The sequence below is a fragment of the Doryrhamphus excisus genome, chromosome 1 (assembly GCF_030265055.1).
Source record: "Doryrhamphus excisus isolate RoL2022-K1 chromosome 1, RoL_Dexc_1.0, whole genome shotgun sequence".
NCBI classification, from domain to species: domain Eukaryota; kingdom Metazoa; phylum Chordata; class Actinopteri; order Syngnathiformes; family Syngnathidae; genus Doryrhamphus; species Doryrhamphus excisus.
Window position 1 is genome coordinate 40,525,623 of NC_080466.1, and position 18,225 is coordinate 40,543,847.

Genomic DNA, 18,225 nt, shown 5'->3' on the forward strand with positions numbered 1-18,225 from the left:
CTCTGGTTTAGCAATCAGAAACACAAACATTGGTCATCTGGAATGCCCTGACGAAGAAGAAAAAAATACAGTAGGTAGTTGTACCTGCCTGGAAATACTGCATATACTATCCATAATGCACGTATATACTGTACATACAGTGTATATGCCTGCATACATACCCATACATACTGTATGTGCAATATGTACAGTCATACTCGTCATAAAATACGCACATACATACATATATGCACATGCATAGATAAATATATATATATATATATATATATACATTTATACGGTGCTTTGCGTATGTGGGCCATCTGCTTGTACTCACTGAGCAGTAAATAGGATTGATGGAGGAGCTTGGGGCGGCTCATAAAACCCCAGGCAGGTGAGAAGTCACACGTAAAGACTTGATTGGGGATTAGCCAGCCCGCTTGACAGCAATGCAAGTGTTTAGCACACTTGGGTGGCAGGAAGCAGGCGCATCAACAGCAAACAGGAAGTGTAACTAAGCCGTCAGTAGGTCAGGGAGGTGCCTGATATAACTGATCTGGATCACAGTGGGCCACATTGGCTGATACTTTTTATTGATATGTTATTTTTCCATGGCATGTTTTGTATCTATACTGCATTGTTGAATATCGTTGAGAAAAGAACCGTATAAGAACTTTCGTGATGTGGCCACCATCGCTTACGGCAAACAAACATAACCGCTAACAAGCATCACATCAAAGGTGTTCTAGGTCACTGTGTCGCAGTGATATAAAGGTTATATAAGTGATCACTTTCTCTCTCCAGTCCTCTTTAACGCCGGCAGGAAGTGTGCTCTAATCTCAAGAGGTGGGATTTATGGCACTTTGGAGGGAGTCGCATCTTCAAGTGCAATTCCTTTCAAAGAGGCGTAAAAAAAAACTGGCAATAAATATTGATATTTGAGTATTGAACTGTTATAGAGCATTTTCCAATTGTTTTAAACTACGGCTGTCCAATAATTAAAACGTTTAAATCAGATTAATTGCCGTTTTCAAATGAATAAATAATTCTTCAACACTATTTGCAACTATGTCTGAAATATGCACATTTGTACTGTATTTTATTGAAAAAAATTGACAATTTATACACATTAAGAGCTCCAAATGAGCTGAAAAGGTTATCAAGCTAAAATGAGCAGTAGCACAACATTTGAATCCCACTTTAACCTTGCTATTATGAGCTACGAGGGACTGCATTCAAAGGTTCAAAGACACCACGTAAATTGCGCTGATGTTCTGAGGTTATTTTCTGGGATTTCCGAGCACCTTTGAATGCAGCAAATTGTACTTCCGCATTAACCGGCACAAAGTAAGTGATGACTGTATCGACTTTTTGTCTGTCTTTTTGTATATAGACCTCACATACACACACATTAAAGAGGTTGTTGTGATGTTCGGAGTGTCCCTGAATGCATCCGGAGGTAAGCAACAATGAGGAAGGCTGAACCACAGAACTACATTACCTTGAAAACTCATGAGCCGTACGTTTTTGTCGCCGCGAGTCCGCCATATTGTGTAACACTACTTTGTTCGTTTGCGACTTTCGACGTTTTTAATGATGGTTTCTGAAATTCTGGACGCGATAAGGCATTAAAATGCCCGACTGTGCGGCTGTAAACTACCTATATATACCCATACACTGCGCACGCTGAGCTGCCAAGTTGTGCTACACAAGATGGCGGCGTGTGCACTGAAGCACTGAGCGGCGGCGACACCGAGCTCTGTGTGTTGTGTCCGGGTGTGAGCTTTCTACGTCTTTCTATTTCTGTATATGCTGTTGGAGTTACACTGCTGAGGCGTTCAGGTCAGAATCAAGTTATTAAAGAGCGGACTATTTTTCAACAAAACAAAACAAAACCCTAAAATTAGAAACTAGGTGTCTATTTAGCCAGTAGACGGCCAACTAAATTAAATTAAATAAGACATTTCGCTCCACCTGCAATTACAGTTAATACAGTTGTAATAATGTAATTAATACATACCTAATAGAATCAATAAAATTACAGACATACAATTAAAACAAAAAGAAAGCACCCCAATAGTACACACTTCAGTGCTTGTTTAATATGGACTTTCCCCCCTTGCAGCCCAATAACATGATAAATCGTTGATGCATTTTAGACAAATTCTAATACAAAGGTGAGAACATGCCCTCGGCATTAAAATTAAAAAAAATAATAATTTTAATCCATTACTCCCCTTCACCTACTGGAAGATACCATTGTCACAAAGTCTGCTTGGGAAAACGATCACCCATGATATAAAACATTAAAAAAAATAAATATGGGCTATTTATCAGCTCCACACCAGGCTAAGTTTTCAGATTATTACCATTTGTGTAATTGGTCTTGTATGTAATGTATCTATTCAGCCAGCAGAGGGCCACCTAAACCTCAAAATTCCCATTTGCTTTTCCACATTAAAAAAGACCTTCAGCTGCAACTGCAATTACAATTAATACAATTGTCACAATGTAATAAATACATAAGTAATGCATAAGCAGTGCAATTCATAGAGTTGCCCTGACCTTCCCACCTTCAAAAAACAACTCAAAACCCACCTCTTTAAATCTGTTTTTAATGTTTAACTTTTTATACCTGACTGCTGTGCCCCGCCCCGCTTTTACTCATGTTTTAACTGTGTATTAACCAATGAATGTTGTATTTTGGTATGTCTTTTTTATTCAACTTCATTCTTTTGTAAAGTGTCTTTGAGTATCTTGAAAAGCGCTATACAAATAAAATGTATTATTATTATTATTAAAAAAACAAAACTAAAACACCCCTATAAGCATAACCTGGGGAGACAGAGCCTTCTCCATCGCTGCCCCCACCCTCTGGAACTCTTTGCCCCATTCACTCCGTGCTTGCCCTGACCTTCCCAGTTTCAAAAAAACAACTAAAAACCCATCTCTTTAAATCTGTTTTTAATGTCTAACTTTTTATATCTGCCCCGCCCCGCGTTTACTCATGTTTTCACTCTGTATTAATGAATGAATGTTGTATTTTGGTGTGTTTTCTACTCTGTTTACTTGCTTTTATTCAACTCCATTCTTCTGTAAAGTGTCTTTGAGTATTTTGAAAAGCGCTATACAAATAAATTGTATTATTATTATTATTATTATTATTATAACATAACATACAGTATGCATGTCCAGCTGTGCAACATGCACTTTGCAGCCCAATAACATTATCTTCTATCTTTGATGCATTTTAGATAACGTTCCATCTGGCATCGCTTCTGTTTGGGACGAGTGTATTTTCTGTCATTTGGTGAGAGTGCAACCCCACGGAGGCCTGAAATGCTTCTTGATCTGCAGCCTTCCGTTTCAATGCTTCACAAGGTAAGTCACTCGCTGGCGTGCAGAGAATTCTGAGTCTCTGCAAAGGGGAAATGACATGTACAGTGTTATCACTTGTAAGGATGCTGCGGTCAGGGTTTCATGCTACTGATCTAATCTAATCTAATCTAATCTAATCTAATCTAATCTATTTTTGAATGTATTTATGGCTAGTGCTATTGTCCAGGGCTGATGTCAGACAATTACCCTGGCAAATATTTAAGATTAAAGAATACATTTTTGTGGAAAATTAAAAATTGCAAGAATTGGTGGTACCTGTCTTAAGGTTCCAGGAGTGACACTGACAGCATAGATCATCCACAGCGGCACCATGACCACTGACGACAGGGCCAAGCCTCCTCCAATCATGTAGCCCCACCACGGGTATTCATACGTGTTGTTGAATTTCAGCGGTTTGTATTTGACCAAGTTATACACTAGCGTGCCCTGAAAAAAAGACTGGCATTAAAAGTACACTTTATGGCTTAAAAAAAGCTTTAGCAGATTATCTGACATATATGAGTACACCCCTCTGTGTTTTACTATATCTTCTTAACAATACCATAGAAAGTAGTCAGTGTACAGCTTGTTAGCAGTGTCCTTGGCACCAAAAAGCTATTTTCATACTATTTGACTTGAGCCTGAATGCTGGAAAACAACAAATGTTGGACCTGGGATTGAATCTCGGACCTGTGCCTTAAAATGTAGCAGCTGTACCATTACACCACCAGGGTCTCACAGGTGCTGTCAATCATTGTGGCAACAAGCTTGGTGTCAAATGACTCATTTCTCCTGACTTGGTGCCTTTGCCCATTTGCCATGAATGCAGCCCCTGTGCAAAACGAGGGGGGCTGTATTGAAGGAGTCATACGTACGGTGCAAACAGCTGGTGAAAAGTACTGCCAACAGTATTTGACAACAGGCCACGGTCGGTAGCCAATCATGTCCTCTATGTTATCATACAGACGGTCAGCACCTTCAGAAAAGAAATCATGTTAGAGTAATAGAGTAATAGTAGTAGAAATGTAAGGAACGCATCAGTGCAAACCGTAGACCCATCCGATGCAGATGCTTTCAAGAATGACAAAAACGAGGACGATCCCACTGCAGCCGTAATAGTCGAACAAGAGGAAAACATAGAAGCCTCCCTGCAAGCAAGTAGAGGATTCATCACTTTGACACTGACATCACTTCATTTCATCATTTCATCTTTCCCACACGGGCGGCACGGCGGTCGAGTGGTTAGCGCGCAGACCTCACAGCTAGGTTCAATCCCACCCTCGGCCATCTCTGTGTGGAGTTTGCATGTTCTCCCCATGCATGCGTGGGTTTTCTCCGGGTACTCCGGTTTCCTCCCACATTCCAAAAACATGCTAGGTTAATTGGCGACTCCAAATTGTCCATAGGTATGAATATGAGTGTGAATGGTTGTTTGTCTATATGTGCCCTGTGATTGGCTGGCAACCAGTCCAGGGTGTACCCTGCCTCTCGCCCCAAGACAACTGGGATAGGCTCCAGCACCCCCGCGACCCTCGTGAGGAAAAAGCGGTAGAAAATGAATGAATGGTTTGCACGCTCACTAGATAGATAGATATACATACATACATATATATAAATACACTAACAGCAATCCCGTGTACGTCAATGTTGCTGTAGTACACTGCTGATGGGGATGTCATACAGCTCAATCGAAACTATCCCTTTAAAAAACCCAGTGTTTGCTCTTCACATTCATTCATTTTCTACCGCTTATCCTCACGAGGATCGTGGGGGTGCTGGAGCCTATCCCAGCTGTCTTTGGGCGAGAGGTGGGGTACATCCTGGACTTGGTGGCCAGCCAATCACAGGGCACATATAGACAAACAACCACTCACACTCACATTCATACCTATGGACAATTTGGAGTCGCCAATTAACCTAGCATGTTTTTGGAATGTGGAGAAAACATGCAAACTCCACACAGAGATGGCCGAGGGTGGGATTGAACTCAGGTCTCTTAGCTGTGAGGTCTGTGTGCTAACCGCTCAACCACCATGCAGCCCAATTCTTAAGTTAGCTTGACCAAATAGCAGCAAGCAGGTTTCAACTTACACATACAGTCTTGTATTTGGGTCCCGTTTTTATGTTTTGACTCATTCAAATCATTCATTCATTCATTTTCTACCTCACAAGGGTTGCGGGGTTGCTGGAGCCTATCCCAGCTATACACCCTGGACTGGTGGCCAGCCAATCACTAGCATGTTTTTGGAATATGGGAGGAAACCGGAGTACCCGGAGAACATGCAAACTCCACACAGAAATGGCCGAGGGTGGGATTGAAATAGGGTCTCCTAGCTGTGAGGTCTGCGCGCTAACCACTCATCCGCCGTGCAGCCCTGCTCTTCAAATGTCGTATTAAATTAAAGCTTTTGAATGTTTCATGATGCCACTTCCACACGTCAGACATGATTTGCGGGATGAAGAAGCTACTACATTGTGATTTAAAGTCAATTAACCCTACTCATGAATAATCAATTGATTTTATTTGTACAATATATCACTAAAGCCAATAAAAAATTACTTGTGGGCCGAAAATGGCCGCCAGGCCTCACTGAATATCCCTGTTCTACATGAAGTTTAGTTACAAATGACATGTTTATCTGTTGATATGTTGAAGACATCTCACCTGTGTAACCATGGTAAGGCCTATGAAGAAGTTTCCAGCGCTGATGGCAAGAAGAAGGAGCTGACGCCGACGTTTATTGACAAAGAAGGACGGGAACATGTCGCTGATGCTGGTGATCAGCGTCTCTAAATATGCAAACTGGAGTGAGTACATAGATTATGTTAGTGATCTACATGAGTCTATTCAACATAGATCTTGTCTCAGGTGGTCTTGCCTCGCTGTCCAGTCCCACAAGGATGATCATGACAAAGAATGAAATGGCCCAAAGGTGAGGGAGGGGCATCAGAGCCACGGCACGAGGGTAAGCAATGAACGCCAGTCCGGGACCTGCACCATACATCATGTCAAATAAAACAGCTAAGGACCTTCTACTAACAAACGCACCGTCGAGCATCCATACCTGATTCAGCCGCCATGGATATGTCCATACCTTGCTCCTTGGCCATGAAGCCGAGCACAGAAAAGATGGCAAAGCCGGCCACAAAGCTGGTCAAACTGTTTAGTAGGCACAGCAACATGCTGTCCCTGTTGGGGAATATACAAGTCAACAGGATAGAGTTGCAAAAAAACATCGTGACTTTCTACCCTACATTGTGCATGCCTCAGGACCATGCACAATTTGATATTCATCATTCATTTTCTACCGCTTTTTCCTCACGAGGGTCGCGAGGGGTGCTGGAGCCTATCCCAGCTGTCTTCTGGCGAGAGGCAGGGTACACCCAATCACAGGGCACATATAGACAAACAACCATTCACACTCACATTCATACATATGGACAATTTGGAGTCGCTAATTAACCTAGCATGTTTTTGGAATGTGGGAGGAAACCGGAGTACCCGGAGAAAACCCACGCATGCACGGGGAGAACATGCAAACTCCACACAGAGATGGCCGAGGGTGGAATTGAACCCTGGTCTCCTCGCTGTGAGGTCTGCGCACTAACCACTAGTCCGCCATGCCGCCCCAATTTGATATTATTATATTTATTTCTTTCATTTCTGTTATTATTATTATTATGTTTATAAAAAGCCAATATTAACTCATGTAAATACTGCCATATTCAGTCCATCACAGAAGTTCATACACCCCTCAAACGTCAGCAGGCATCTTGTTATACCTTCTCAAGGGGCAATAAGATATATAAATATAAAACTTGGATGATAATTTAGAGTAGTCAGTGTAGAACTTGTATTACAGTACAGATTTACTATCCACGGAAAATTATTATGAAATAGCTGACAACCTCATAGTTTGGAGATGGGAGACGAGTACGTTTATTTTCATTTATTCCGTCCGGCCATCCTTTTTCTACAAACATGCTTATGACTAGATTGATTAGGACCGTGCACAATTTGATATTATTATATTTATTTCTTTCATTTCTGTTATTATTATTATGTTTATAAAGCCAAAATTAACTCATGTAAATACTGCCATATTCAGTCCATCACAGAAGTGCATACACTCCTCAAACGTCAGCAGGCATCTTGTTATACCTTCTCAAGGGGCAATAAGATATATAAATATAAAACTTGGATGATAATTTAGAGTAGTCAGTGTAGAACTTGTGTTACAGTACAGATTTACTATCCATAAAAAATTATTATGAAATAGCTGGCAACACTTGAGCACATCTCACAGTTTGGATTTCATTTTTTTTTTTCATTTATACCATCCAGAAATCCTTTTTCTATGCCGCTTATCCTCACTAGGATCACAAATATGCTGGAGTCTATCCCAGCTAAGAGGAAGGGTATGAGACATGAGACATTTTTTTCCTGAATGAGAAATCTTGTCACGTTTTCAAGAGATGTTGCAACATGAGCTCACGTGACATCCCTAGCATTTATGTACATGGACGGCAGAAAGTGACGTTTATGATGCAGGTAATCGACTCAACATGCCTTCAGTCAATCACGTTTCGTCCCTTGTTGCTGAAATGTTAAGTGTGTACTCACCTTTCTGAGCTACTACATTCCAAAATTGTCCAAATATACCTTGGAATACTTACCTGTAGCAATTGTTGTTGTACTTGTTGTAGCTACTTAAAGATGTCAGAACCCCAACGCCAATTACATAAGAGTAGAGGACCTGGCCGGCGGCATCCATCCAAACCTGCAGGTGAGGCATGTTGACTTAGCGAGACGGCAGCTCCATCACCTACATTTATCACGGTGATAAGACTCAGCTTGTAAGAGTAGAACTTGTGATACCCCTGGATCGCTGAGGCGTGTTGGGTCTGGGTAGAGGTAGAAGCTGATTCCATCCTTGGCTCCTGGTAATGTCAGACCACGGACAAGCAGTGCCAGCAGCATGACGTATGGGAAGATGACAGTGAAGTACACCACCTACATAAAGTTCAAAAGAATGGATGTGCTGCATTTATTATTTTTTATAAATGTATATATATATGATTATTATTATTATTATTACTAAAACAGCCATAATAATATAACAATATAATAATATTGATATTAATATTATTATTATATAATATAATATAATGTAATAATAATATATTATTATATTAATAATATTAATTAATTCAATTAATAAATTAATATCAATATTATTATTATATAATAGTAATATATTATATTATTATATTATTATATTATTATATTATTATATTATTATATTATTATATTATTATATTATTATATTATTATATTATTATATTATTGTATTATTGTATTATTGTATTATTGTATTATTATATTATTATTATGGCTGCTTTTGTCATAATAATAATAATAATAAACATATATATACATTTAAAAAAATAAATGCAGCACATCCATTCTTTTATAATAATATTATTATTATTATTTGTGTATTTAAAATATACAAAAAGGTATCACAAACTTTTTGTAGGAATGACAATAGTGGTTAAAAGACATAAATATGGTTTTAATCCATCAGTCTTCTTACTGTTATTGTTCTTCCCCACTCCATTGGAAACACTTTCTTAAAAGAAAAATGAACATTTTGGGGGAAATATTGCCCACCATCTTTTACCAGCCAGGGTTTTAATAATTTGTGGTTGTTGTGACAATCAGCTGGTTTCCAATAGAATATTAAATATAACCACGTATGTTTCAGGTGATCCAATGTTCTTCACCTTGCCTGTGGTCTTTACACCCTTCCAGATACAGAAGAAGCACACAATCCAGGAAAGAAAAAGACAAAGTGCTAAATCCCAGCGAAGGTTTCCCATGACTTCAATTCCACTTGATCGTCCCAAAATTCTCCTCCTGTGACAGAAACCAGTCAGAAAACTGACACTCATACACACATAACGTAATACTTACTCCCAATACTCTTCCACTGAAGATGTGGCATTCATGTTCTCTTGGAGAGTTTCATTGTGCCCCAGACACGCATCTTTAATACAAGTTGAGTCCAATTACTGGCACACTAGTACTTTTTTTTACCAAAAAATAATAATCTTGGTACCTGTGTTCCAGCTGTTATGACAGTAAGCCCACGGAAGCTCCGATTGGAAGGACGAGAACAAGAAGAGGAAGCTCCAGGCCATGATAACGATGTAATGAATCACTGTATAGAGAACAACTACCTGGCTGCCATATCCTAAACCTGTACATATACAAACATGCTTATTGATTAGTAGATTGATCCACAGACGGGACTGATGGAGCTCACCTTGAAAAAGGGGGCAGATTTTTCTCCAGCATGTTATTCCGCCCTGGCTGGTGTACTGGCCCAGTGATGTCTCCAGAATGAAAAGGGGAATACCCCAGGTGAACAGGAACAGGAAGTATGGTAGGAGGAAGACACCTTTTAAGCCACAATTCCATCATATGTTAGTTCAAATATGTGGCTTTTATTATCAGGTGATTTCAACAATAATCCGTCCCTCGTTTATCACTTGGTTGCCGACCCGGTGGTTACAGCACTGAAAGAAATGCTTTGATTGAACATAAATTTATAATTGTAAGTGGTTACATGAAATAAGATATTTTGATTATGGTGACTGAACCAATAATAATTGTACTGTCAAATTATATTTGAAAACTCAACTATTTTAAGTAGATTTTACTATTTTATTACCCATTTTAAATGTGCATAAATAAATTAATCATATCTCAGCTAAGTAAAATCTACTCAAAATAGTTGACATTGAGATATTTATAATATAATTTGACTATACTAAAAAATGATTAATTCAGTCACCATAATCAAAATACCTAGTTTCTTATAAAATGACTAACAATAATAACATTATATTAACTCCCCCCCCCCCAAGTATATTATTAAATGATAGCTCATATTTACCTCCTCCATTTTTGTAGCAAAGATATGGAAATCTCCAGACATTCCCCAAGCCAACGATGCTTCCAGCCACAGCCAAGAAGTAGTCCACTTTGGTGGACCACTGCTCCCTCTGCTGGTCTTTGGATGCAGGCTTTGTTGTGGTTTCAAGGTTCTCCAGCTCCATTGGTAAGTGATCCATTTTTACCTTTAGTTAGGGCGAATATCATGCAGTATATAATATATACACTATATAAACACGCGTATTTGTGCTTATTCCTATTATTGGAATATTGTTCAAACAGTTGTTTGTATGTAAAAAAAATATTATTTTGTTTTATTTTCATTTTTTCACCGTGACCTTAATTTGATGAATGACACAAAAACACATAGACAAAACAGGACAAACAGGATCAAAAGAAAATAATGATCTCACTCTTAGATCATATTTACACAACAGTTGTACAAATAATTACAGCACATTCATGGTAACATGTAATACGTACAATATGTTGCCATATCATTTTTTTTATTACTTTTTTCCTGGGGGTCATTGATTTTACATAGCAACATAGAAAGTAACTTTTGACTTTTCTAAACTCAAGCTAGCTAATAGCTAGCCGGCTAGCTACTAGCCAAAGCCAGTACTAGCCGGCTAGCTGCTAGCTACTAGCCGGCTAGCTATTAGTCGGTGTGATGTGGCGAGGTGTTTTTTTAAGTGCAGTTTTACAGTAATCCCAGTAATATAAATAACGCATATATACTATATATATATATATTTAAAAAAATGTATATTTGACAGAAACATTGTTCGGTGACTATTCATTCATTTTTAATGCTATTTGTCCTCAATAGGGTAATGGAGGTGTGCTGGAGCTTATCCCACCTGACTTTGGACTGGTCGCAAGCCAATCGCGAGTGAATGACTACAGAAAGTCAGAAACTCTGTAAATGAGTACAGAATATACAATAATAACTTGAATATTCTTGAAGGAGTGAAGAATAACTATTACCGTATTTGCCGCACTATAAACGCACTTAAAAGAAAAAAAATGGACTGTACAGTTCCAAAATCTATGAAAAAGGTAATACGTATGCTGGCAGCGACGAACCAATCAGAGAAGAATACCTAATCCGTACATTACATACGATGGCAGCAACAAACCAATCAGAGAAGAATACCTAATCCGTACATTATATACACTGACAGCGACAAACCAATCAGAGAACATAGTCAAGACGCTTCACTTTCACAACTAATCCATCAGACCCGGGGCTTGCTTGCTCTAGTGAGCATGCCTTAATTACACAAATTTAACTGGATTAAATAAATTAGTAAATGCCATATTAATTGACTGCCCTAATATTATTATAAAGTAATAATAAAAATCTTGGTATTTTTGCTTTGTGATCCAAAAGGCTACATTTAGTTACAGTTCAGGATGTAAACCTCCACAAAAAATAAAAATATCTGAACATGCTAATTAGCATATAAAATAGAATGAGTTTACCTTGAGCCACTGGAGTGTGTTTCCTGCCAAAAGTCAAGCGAAGACAGCAGTCTTTCCCAAAGTCCTCACTGCTTTATAGTGGGTTTCACTGAGGAGTGTCCCATGCAATTAGTATAACCAGTATCACCAGGATCTTCGCTGTAATTATTATTAGCTGGAATGGGAATTAACTGGGTAGGTGTTGTCAGGACACTTTTGCAATGCGGCCATTTCCGATAGCATTGAGTCGATCGCAACTGGACTGTTGTCTTAGAACATTGGCTCCCAAAGTAGGGTACGCGTACCCCCAGTTGTACGTCAATTGCAATAAGCATCTAACACTCGAAATTATAAGTGCGCCTTGCACGGTGCGAGGAGACCGCAGCAGCAAGTTGTTCCTTGCTCTGTGTGCATCATATCAACAAATAAGTAAGTTTGAATTATTACTTTGTGCATTAAGAGTGTTTCATTTTGAAGATTTATATTGTTTGTATTGGCATTACAATTAATCCCCACATGGCCCCAGCGGTGAAAACCTGGCACTGTCAGTGGAGATTCACTCAAAAATAGGCTTTATTGTTGGTTTATGTTGGGGTTTTTTTGTATTTTAGGTACTATGAAGAAAGGGGGTGGTTCTTTTAGAGTTGGGACATAATAGAAAGATTCCAGTCAGATAATGGACACTTCACTCTCAACAAGGAGGATAAAAACTAGCAAACTGCTGTCAGTGCTGCACTTGTAAATCACAGCAAAACACACCCACACATGCATGCAGCCCAAACCAACCGCCTGTACAATGTCACAAAATGCTCTACTTATAACAGACATCAATGTTAAATAAACCTTCGGACGGACACTGCTTCATCAATATATAATATGTAAGTAGACATGTTTCATTTGAAATGAAGTACAGGCAAAAACAATATGAATGGAAAACCGTGTTTGCTCATGTGGGGTTGAGTTTTGTTGAACCTTTGAAGAGCATGGTTCTTCTCTAAGGTGCTGTCATGCACACCGCAAGTCAATTATCTGTGTAAACATGGACTACTTTAACCAGCAGCAACCTCCCATGCACTTGGAGCGCAACTAACACTCTTAATTTTTATTATGTGTAAATTAATACAATTTTCTCCGGGTACTCCGGTTTCCTCCCGCATTCCAAAAACATGCTAGGTTAATTGGTGACTCCAAATTGTCCATAGGTATGAATGTGAGTGAAAATGGTTGTTTGTCTATATGTGCCCTGTGGTTGGCTGGCGACCAGTCCAGGGTGTACCCCGCCTCTCGCCCAAAGACAGCTGGGATAGAGTCCGGCACCCCCCGCGACCCTCGTGAGGAAAAAGCGGTAGAAAATGAATGAATTAATTAATTAATTCAAACAATTGTCAACATGTAATTAATACATAAGTCGTGTAATTCATACAATTACTGACATCAATCACATGGATTAACTGGATATTTTTCAATTTATGTATGGATTTTTTTTATTTTTTACAGGGCTGCTGTGTGACAATTTCAATGCCCCCACGCCTCCCTGGTGAGATGTTCTGGGCATGCCGAACCAGGAGAAGGCCCCGGTGCAGACTTAGGACACGCTTGAGGGATTATGTCTCACAGCTGGCCTGGGAACGCCTTGGTGTCTTCCCGGTGGAGCTGGAGGAGGTGGCCAGGGACCGGGAAGTCTGGGCTTCCCTACTGAGACTCCTGCCCCCACGACTCGGACCCGGATAAGTGGAGGAGAATGGAATGGGAAGATAGCAATGAAGTAGACCGCCTAGATAAAACCAATGTTCCAGTAAGTAACAGTAAGTTAGTAGTAAGTAAGACTTACTTACCACTTCTTTTTAAAGACTGTTTTCATGGAAAATTGGACTTTTTAAAATTTTGCCCGTCATCCACAACACATATAAGCACATATAAGTAGCGGGGGGTGAAGTGGGAGGAAACCAGAGTACTCGGAGAAAACCCACACATGCACGGCCACACATGAACATGCAAACTCCACACAGAGATGGCCGAGGGTGGGATTGAACTCGGGTCTCGTAGCTGTGGACACTTCCACTGTGCAGCCACACTTATATGCATATAAAAATATATTATGTTAACATCTGCCCTTTGTGTCCATTAATAATAAAGAATCCAGACATGTGAAGGTCATTCATGGCATCCCACAGGGTTCCATGCCAAGACCTGTGCTCTTCAACCTTTGTATGTTTCCTTTGTAAATATAAATTAAAATAAAACACTCCATTAACATCCAATGCTACGCAGATGATACACAACTCTCTACTTCTCAATGAAACTTTACCAAACTAGTCAGCTGTCCAAACTCTATATCACATGTGTCAAACTCTGGCGCAGGGGCCAAATTCGGGAAATGCATAATCTGCCCATTCCACAGCTGCAAACTGGCCCTCAGTTCCTGACAGTGGATGCCCTCCTTGAAGCCATCTTCACCATCTGGAGCGACATTCCCACTCGTCTCCTGGGAACACTGGCATCAAGCATGCCCAAAGTCTGGTGCAACAGGCTCCTCTGTTATGGAACCATCTCCCTGACTCGATCCGGGGCACAGACACCCTCTCTCTATTTAGAAGTCAAAGCATACAGTTGGAATTGATCCCTGATTCGCTAATACGTATCACAGATAACCATTCTTCCATTTATCCCTTTACTGGATTTTTCTACCTCAACCTAATCGGTTGCACTCATTAGTAAACTGGAAAATCTTACAGCTGATCCATGTGATGATGCTGATGATGATGATCTGTATTGGCGTCTGCAGCATTAAACCCACATCGAAACAGCCCTACTATACAGCAAAGTTCAGGAAGCATTTGTTTCAGACTTGGCTTTGTTTAACCTTGACAAAGATGATGAATTAACAACCCGTGTAATGATTTGTCAGGCTTTCGCCATCCGCTGTGTGCTCATTGCAGGTTCGTTAAAGCGACAGTCAGACAGTGAAGTAGATGCAAGGGTGATTTGAAATGAAACCCGTGGAAACAAACTCAATGAGATATGAGAGCACTTCAGAGATTGACACCTGGTGAGTATTGCAAGATGATTCAGACATGTTTTTTGTCCCGCCCAACCCGAGTGACGAGTTGTGTAGGGGTTTGAGTTTGTGGCAAATCTAAAGGGGGTTCCTACATTATAGCGATCTTGTGTATCTTATTTATGAGGTATTGTGTAAATCTTAGTAACAATATCAAATTAAAAGCGCAGAATGAATACAGAGCCACCATCCACAGCCTGGAATATGATTTTCAGAAAGATTATTACGTCGCTGTCTGATGTGTGTGGTAACGGGCAGTGTGCTGGCATAAACTAACTTGAGGTTGTGCAACCTACGTTTATGCATTCCCACGTCCACACAGAGATGGCCGAGGGTGGAATCGAACTCGAGTCTCCTCGCTGTGAGGCCTACGTGCTAACCACAGCCCGGTATCATGTCATTCATTCATTCATTTTCTACCGCTTTTTCCTCACAAGGGTCGCGGGGGGTGCTGGAGCCTATCCCAGCTGTCTTTGGGCGAGAAGCGGGGTACACCCTGGACTGGTCGCCAGCCAATCACAGGGCACATAGTATAGACCAGGGGTCAGCAACCCGCGGCTCCAGAGCCGCATGTGGCTCTCCAGCCTCTTTGTTGCGGCTCCCTTTGCAATGCTTTAATATTTTTTAGCACCCGTGTGGTGAAAATGCACGTCTTTGTTATGAGTTTACAAAAATCCAACTTTGTGTGAGACCATGAATGCATCCTGACTGAGTTCTGACTGGTGACTGAATGAGCAGACAGGATGCTATCCAGTTCTCTCTGACAGGTTAACATGAAGGGAAATGAGTAATACTTTGAGTTATTTGAGTTATTAATTATTATTAATGAGTTATTTGACGATTCTAAAAAATAAATTAGAGCTCATTTAAAAACAAAAGTTTATCTCCAGTACTAGCAAGAGTACTCCAACTCGTCTTTTTTTTTCCCTCCAATGTTGTTTTAAACATACAACGTTTTGCGGCTCCAGGCTATTTTTCTTTAGTGGGCAAGTGGGTGAAATGGCTCTTTTCATAGTAAAGGTTGCCGACCCCTGGTATAGACAAACAACCATTCACACTCACATTCATACCTATGGACAATTTGGAGTCACCAATTAACCTAGCATGTTTTTGGAATGTGGGAGGAAACCGGAGTACCCGGAGAAAACCCACGCATGCACGGGGAGAACATGCAAACTCCACACAGAGATGGCCGAGGGTGGAATTGAACCCTGGTCTCTTAGCTGTGAGGTCTGCGCGCTAACCACTCGACCGCCGTGCCGCCCGGTATCATGTCATGTTTCTATGAAACATTAAGAACAACAGGCTTCTTTGACTTATCTCAGCTTGCAGCGAGCCAACAACATACACACAGGTACTTCCTGTTTTCAGCTAATGTGATTCACACCTGCACACTATATCTAGTGGCATCATCTAGTATCTATACTACTATATCTAGTAACATCATCTAGTATTTATACTACTATATCTAGTAGCATCATCTAGTGGATCAAACGTGAATCACATCTATCATGACATCCAGCCAGTTTCTGTACCACTTATCCTCATGAGGGTGGTGGGATGCTGGAGCCTATCCCAGCTGTCTTGGGGCGAAAGGACACCCTGGACTGGTGGCCAGCCAATCACAGGGCACATATAGACAAACAACCATTCACACTCACATTCATACATATGGACAATTTGGAGTCGCCAATTAACCTAGCATGTTTTGCACTCATACATTGTGCAGCCTTTATCATGACATATATATATATATATTTTTTTTTACTAAAACTGACTAAAGCTATTTTTAAAATTTTTGTATTCATCGACTAAAACATTTTTTTAGCTTTCGATAACTAAATCTGGACTAAAAGTATCACATATAGAATTGACTAAAATGTGACCAAAACACAAAGACAGAGACTAAAAGTAACAATAAAACAACACAGGTATTATACAATAAATTATTGATCAGGATAATTACTTTGAAACGAGCAAATCCTCTGTGAAATCCGCACAGTGCAACCCAAGCATGACTAAAACCTGCACAGGTATATTTGCCCTTATGGACTATGGTTTTTCAATATATTTTACATTGTGTGTGTGTTGGGTCTGTTTACATGCCTGTCCAGGCTGGCGAGGCTAAGTCCCAGTTCCCTTACTGGGAATATTTCAAGTGAAGATAAGTCTGCCTAAAAGCAGATGAAGAGGTCATGTGACACAATGACCTCTGGCCTCACATATGTAGACAGACTTCCACGTCTTGTAGATCACTTGGCCAGATATTATTTAGTGTACTCCCTTAGACTCGGAGTGGAACTGCTCCTGGCTTGGGCATCTGGTTAGGATACCTCCTGGACGCCTCCCTGGGGAGGTGTTCAGGGCACGTCCAAAAGGTAGAAGGCCTAAGGGGAAGACCCAGGACACTTGGAGAGACTATGTCTCCCAACTGGCCTGGGAATGCCTTGAGATCCGCCAGGAGGAGCCGGACGAAGTGGCCAAGTAGAGGGAAGTTCGGGTCTCGCTGTTTGGGCTGCTTCCCCTGCGACCAAACCTCGGATAAGCTTTGATGGATGGATAAAAAAAATTTGTCTCACTCCCACATCGTCTTTTTGCATTTTCCAACAAAAGATCCAACAGTGCAAAATATCAATTCTTGCAATTTTTCAACTGGTCTTAAGAATTTGATCAGGAGTGATTGTACAGTACAGCACCAATTGGCACCCCAATGAAAGTCATGACCCCCGTTTTTACTGTGTGAACAAACGAGTAGCACTTAGAAGGGTTTGAGTCACACAGAAAGACCCGTCAACTGTGGCGCTCATCCCCCACTATGCCCCCACCTCACTCAGGGACCATGTGGCCTTGTTGAATAGACCCCGCCTGTATTTCCGCGCTGTGACACACACAGACCGCCCCCCCCCCCTCGGCTTGCCCTCGTCTCGCCTCCGAGGCTAGTCCATCTTGCTCTTCTCTTTATTGCACATGCACAGCACTCTCTCTCTTTCTCTCTCTCTCTCTCTCTCAAAGCGCTCCCCATGGGCTCAGCCTTATCAGAGCTAGACCTACTTGCAGATGAGCTTCACCTCAGGATGAATGGACTGTTAACGTTGTGACTAGCCTTCATCAGGTACTATGTCTATCTTTTTCCCCACTTTCTTTGCTTATACAGTATGTGTGATGTGTAAACACTTCTGCTGAGGTTACACTGACTGGATAGACAAGGAGGCGAGTACTTCAGGGACCAGCCGTGCTTTTGTGTTCTTGTGCACTTATTCTTGGCGCTTGTTGCCACATTATGTAGGGTAAAGGTTAGTGGCTACCAAGCAGCAGGAGCAGCTACTTCACTTGCTTAGAGTAGCACGCTTGATGCCGTTTATGATGAGAAACCGATACGCTG

General features: G+C 40.7%; 2 protein-coding genes across 7 annotated transcripts in view; one reads left to right on the forward strand and one right to left on the reverse strand.

Annotated features, from left to right (window-relative positions):
* Window positions 1–1,336: 1,336 nt before the first annotated feature.
* The window catches only part of LOC131120871 (sodium- and chloride-dependent GABA transporter 2-like), a 37,113-nt gene continuing 20,224 nt past the window's right edge, over window positions 1,337–18,225 (forward strand). The window contains exons 1-11 of one of the 6 annotated variants that reach the window (XM_058065261.1): window positions 1,337–1,438; window positions 3,234–3,360; window positions 6,014–6,165; window positions 6,227–6,323; window positions 8,065–8,144; window positions 9,173–9,570; window positions 9,655–9,806; window positions 10,337–10,484; window positions 13,283–13,580; window positions 14,725–14,834; window positions 17,856–17,955. The gene's annotated coding sequence lies outside the window, so the exon portion shown is untranslated. Of the gene's footprint in view, window positions 1,439–3,233; window positions 3,361–6,013; window positions 6,166–6,226; window positions 6,324–8,064; window positions 8,145–9,055; window positions 9,807–10,336; window positions 10,485–13,282; window positions 13,581–14,724; window positions 14,835–17,808; window positions 17,956–18,225 lie in introns of those variants that run through there. The other 5 variants (XM_058065260.1, XM_058065262.1, XM_058065263.1 and 2 more) reach the window with 5 other exon arrangements.
* Window positions 3,073–11,272, reverse strand: LOC131120948 (sodium- and chloride-dependent GABA transporter 2-like). Its single transcript, XM_058065268.1, has 15 exons — window positions 11,182–11,272; window positions 10,320–10,503; window positions 9,687–9,821; window positions 9,480–9,620; window positions 9,335–9,407; window positions 9,145–9,277; window positions 8,237–8,371; window positions 8,035–8,138; window positions 6,423–6,547; window positions 6,237–6,349; window positions 6,023–6,160; window positions 4,406–4,505; window positions 4,233–4,333; window positions 3,634–3,804; window positions 3,073–3,397 (listed from the first exon to the last, which is right to left on the reverse strand). The coding sequence occupies exons 2-15, from the start codon at window positions 10,495–10,497 to the stop codon at window positions 3,230–3,232; spliced, it is 1,815 nt and encodes a 604-aa protein (XP_057921251.1). The 5' UTR covers window positions 10,498–10,503; window positions 11,182–11,272; the 3' UTR covers window positions 3,073–3,229.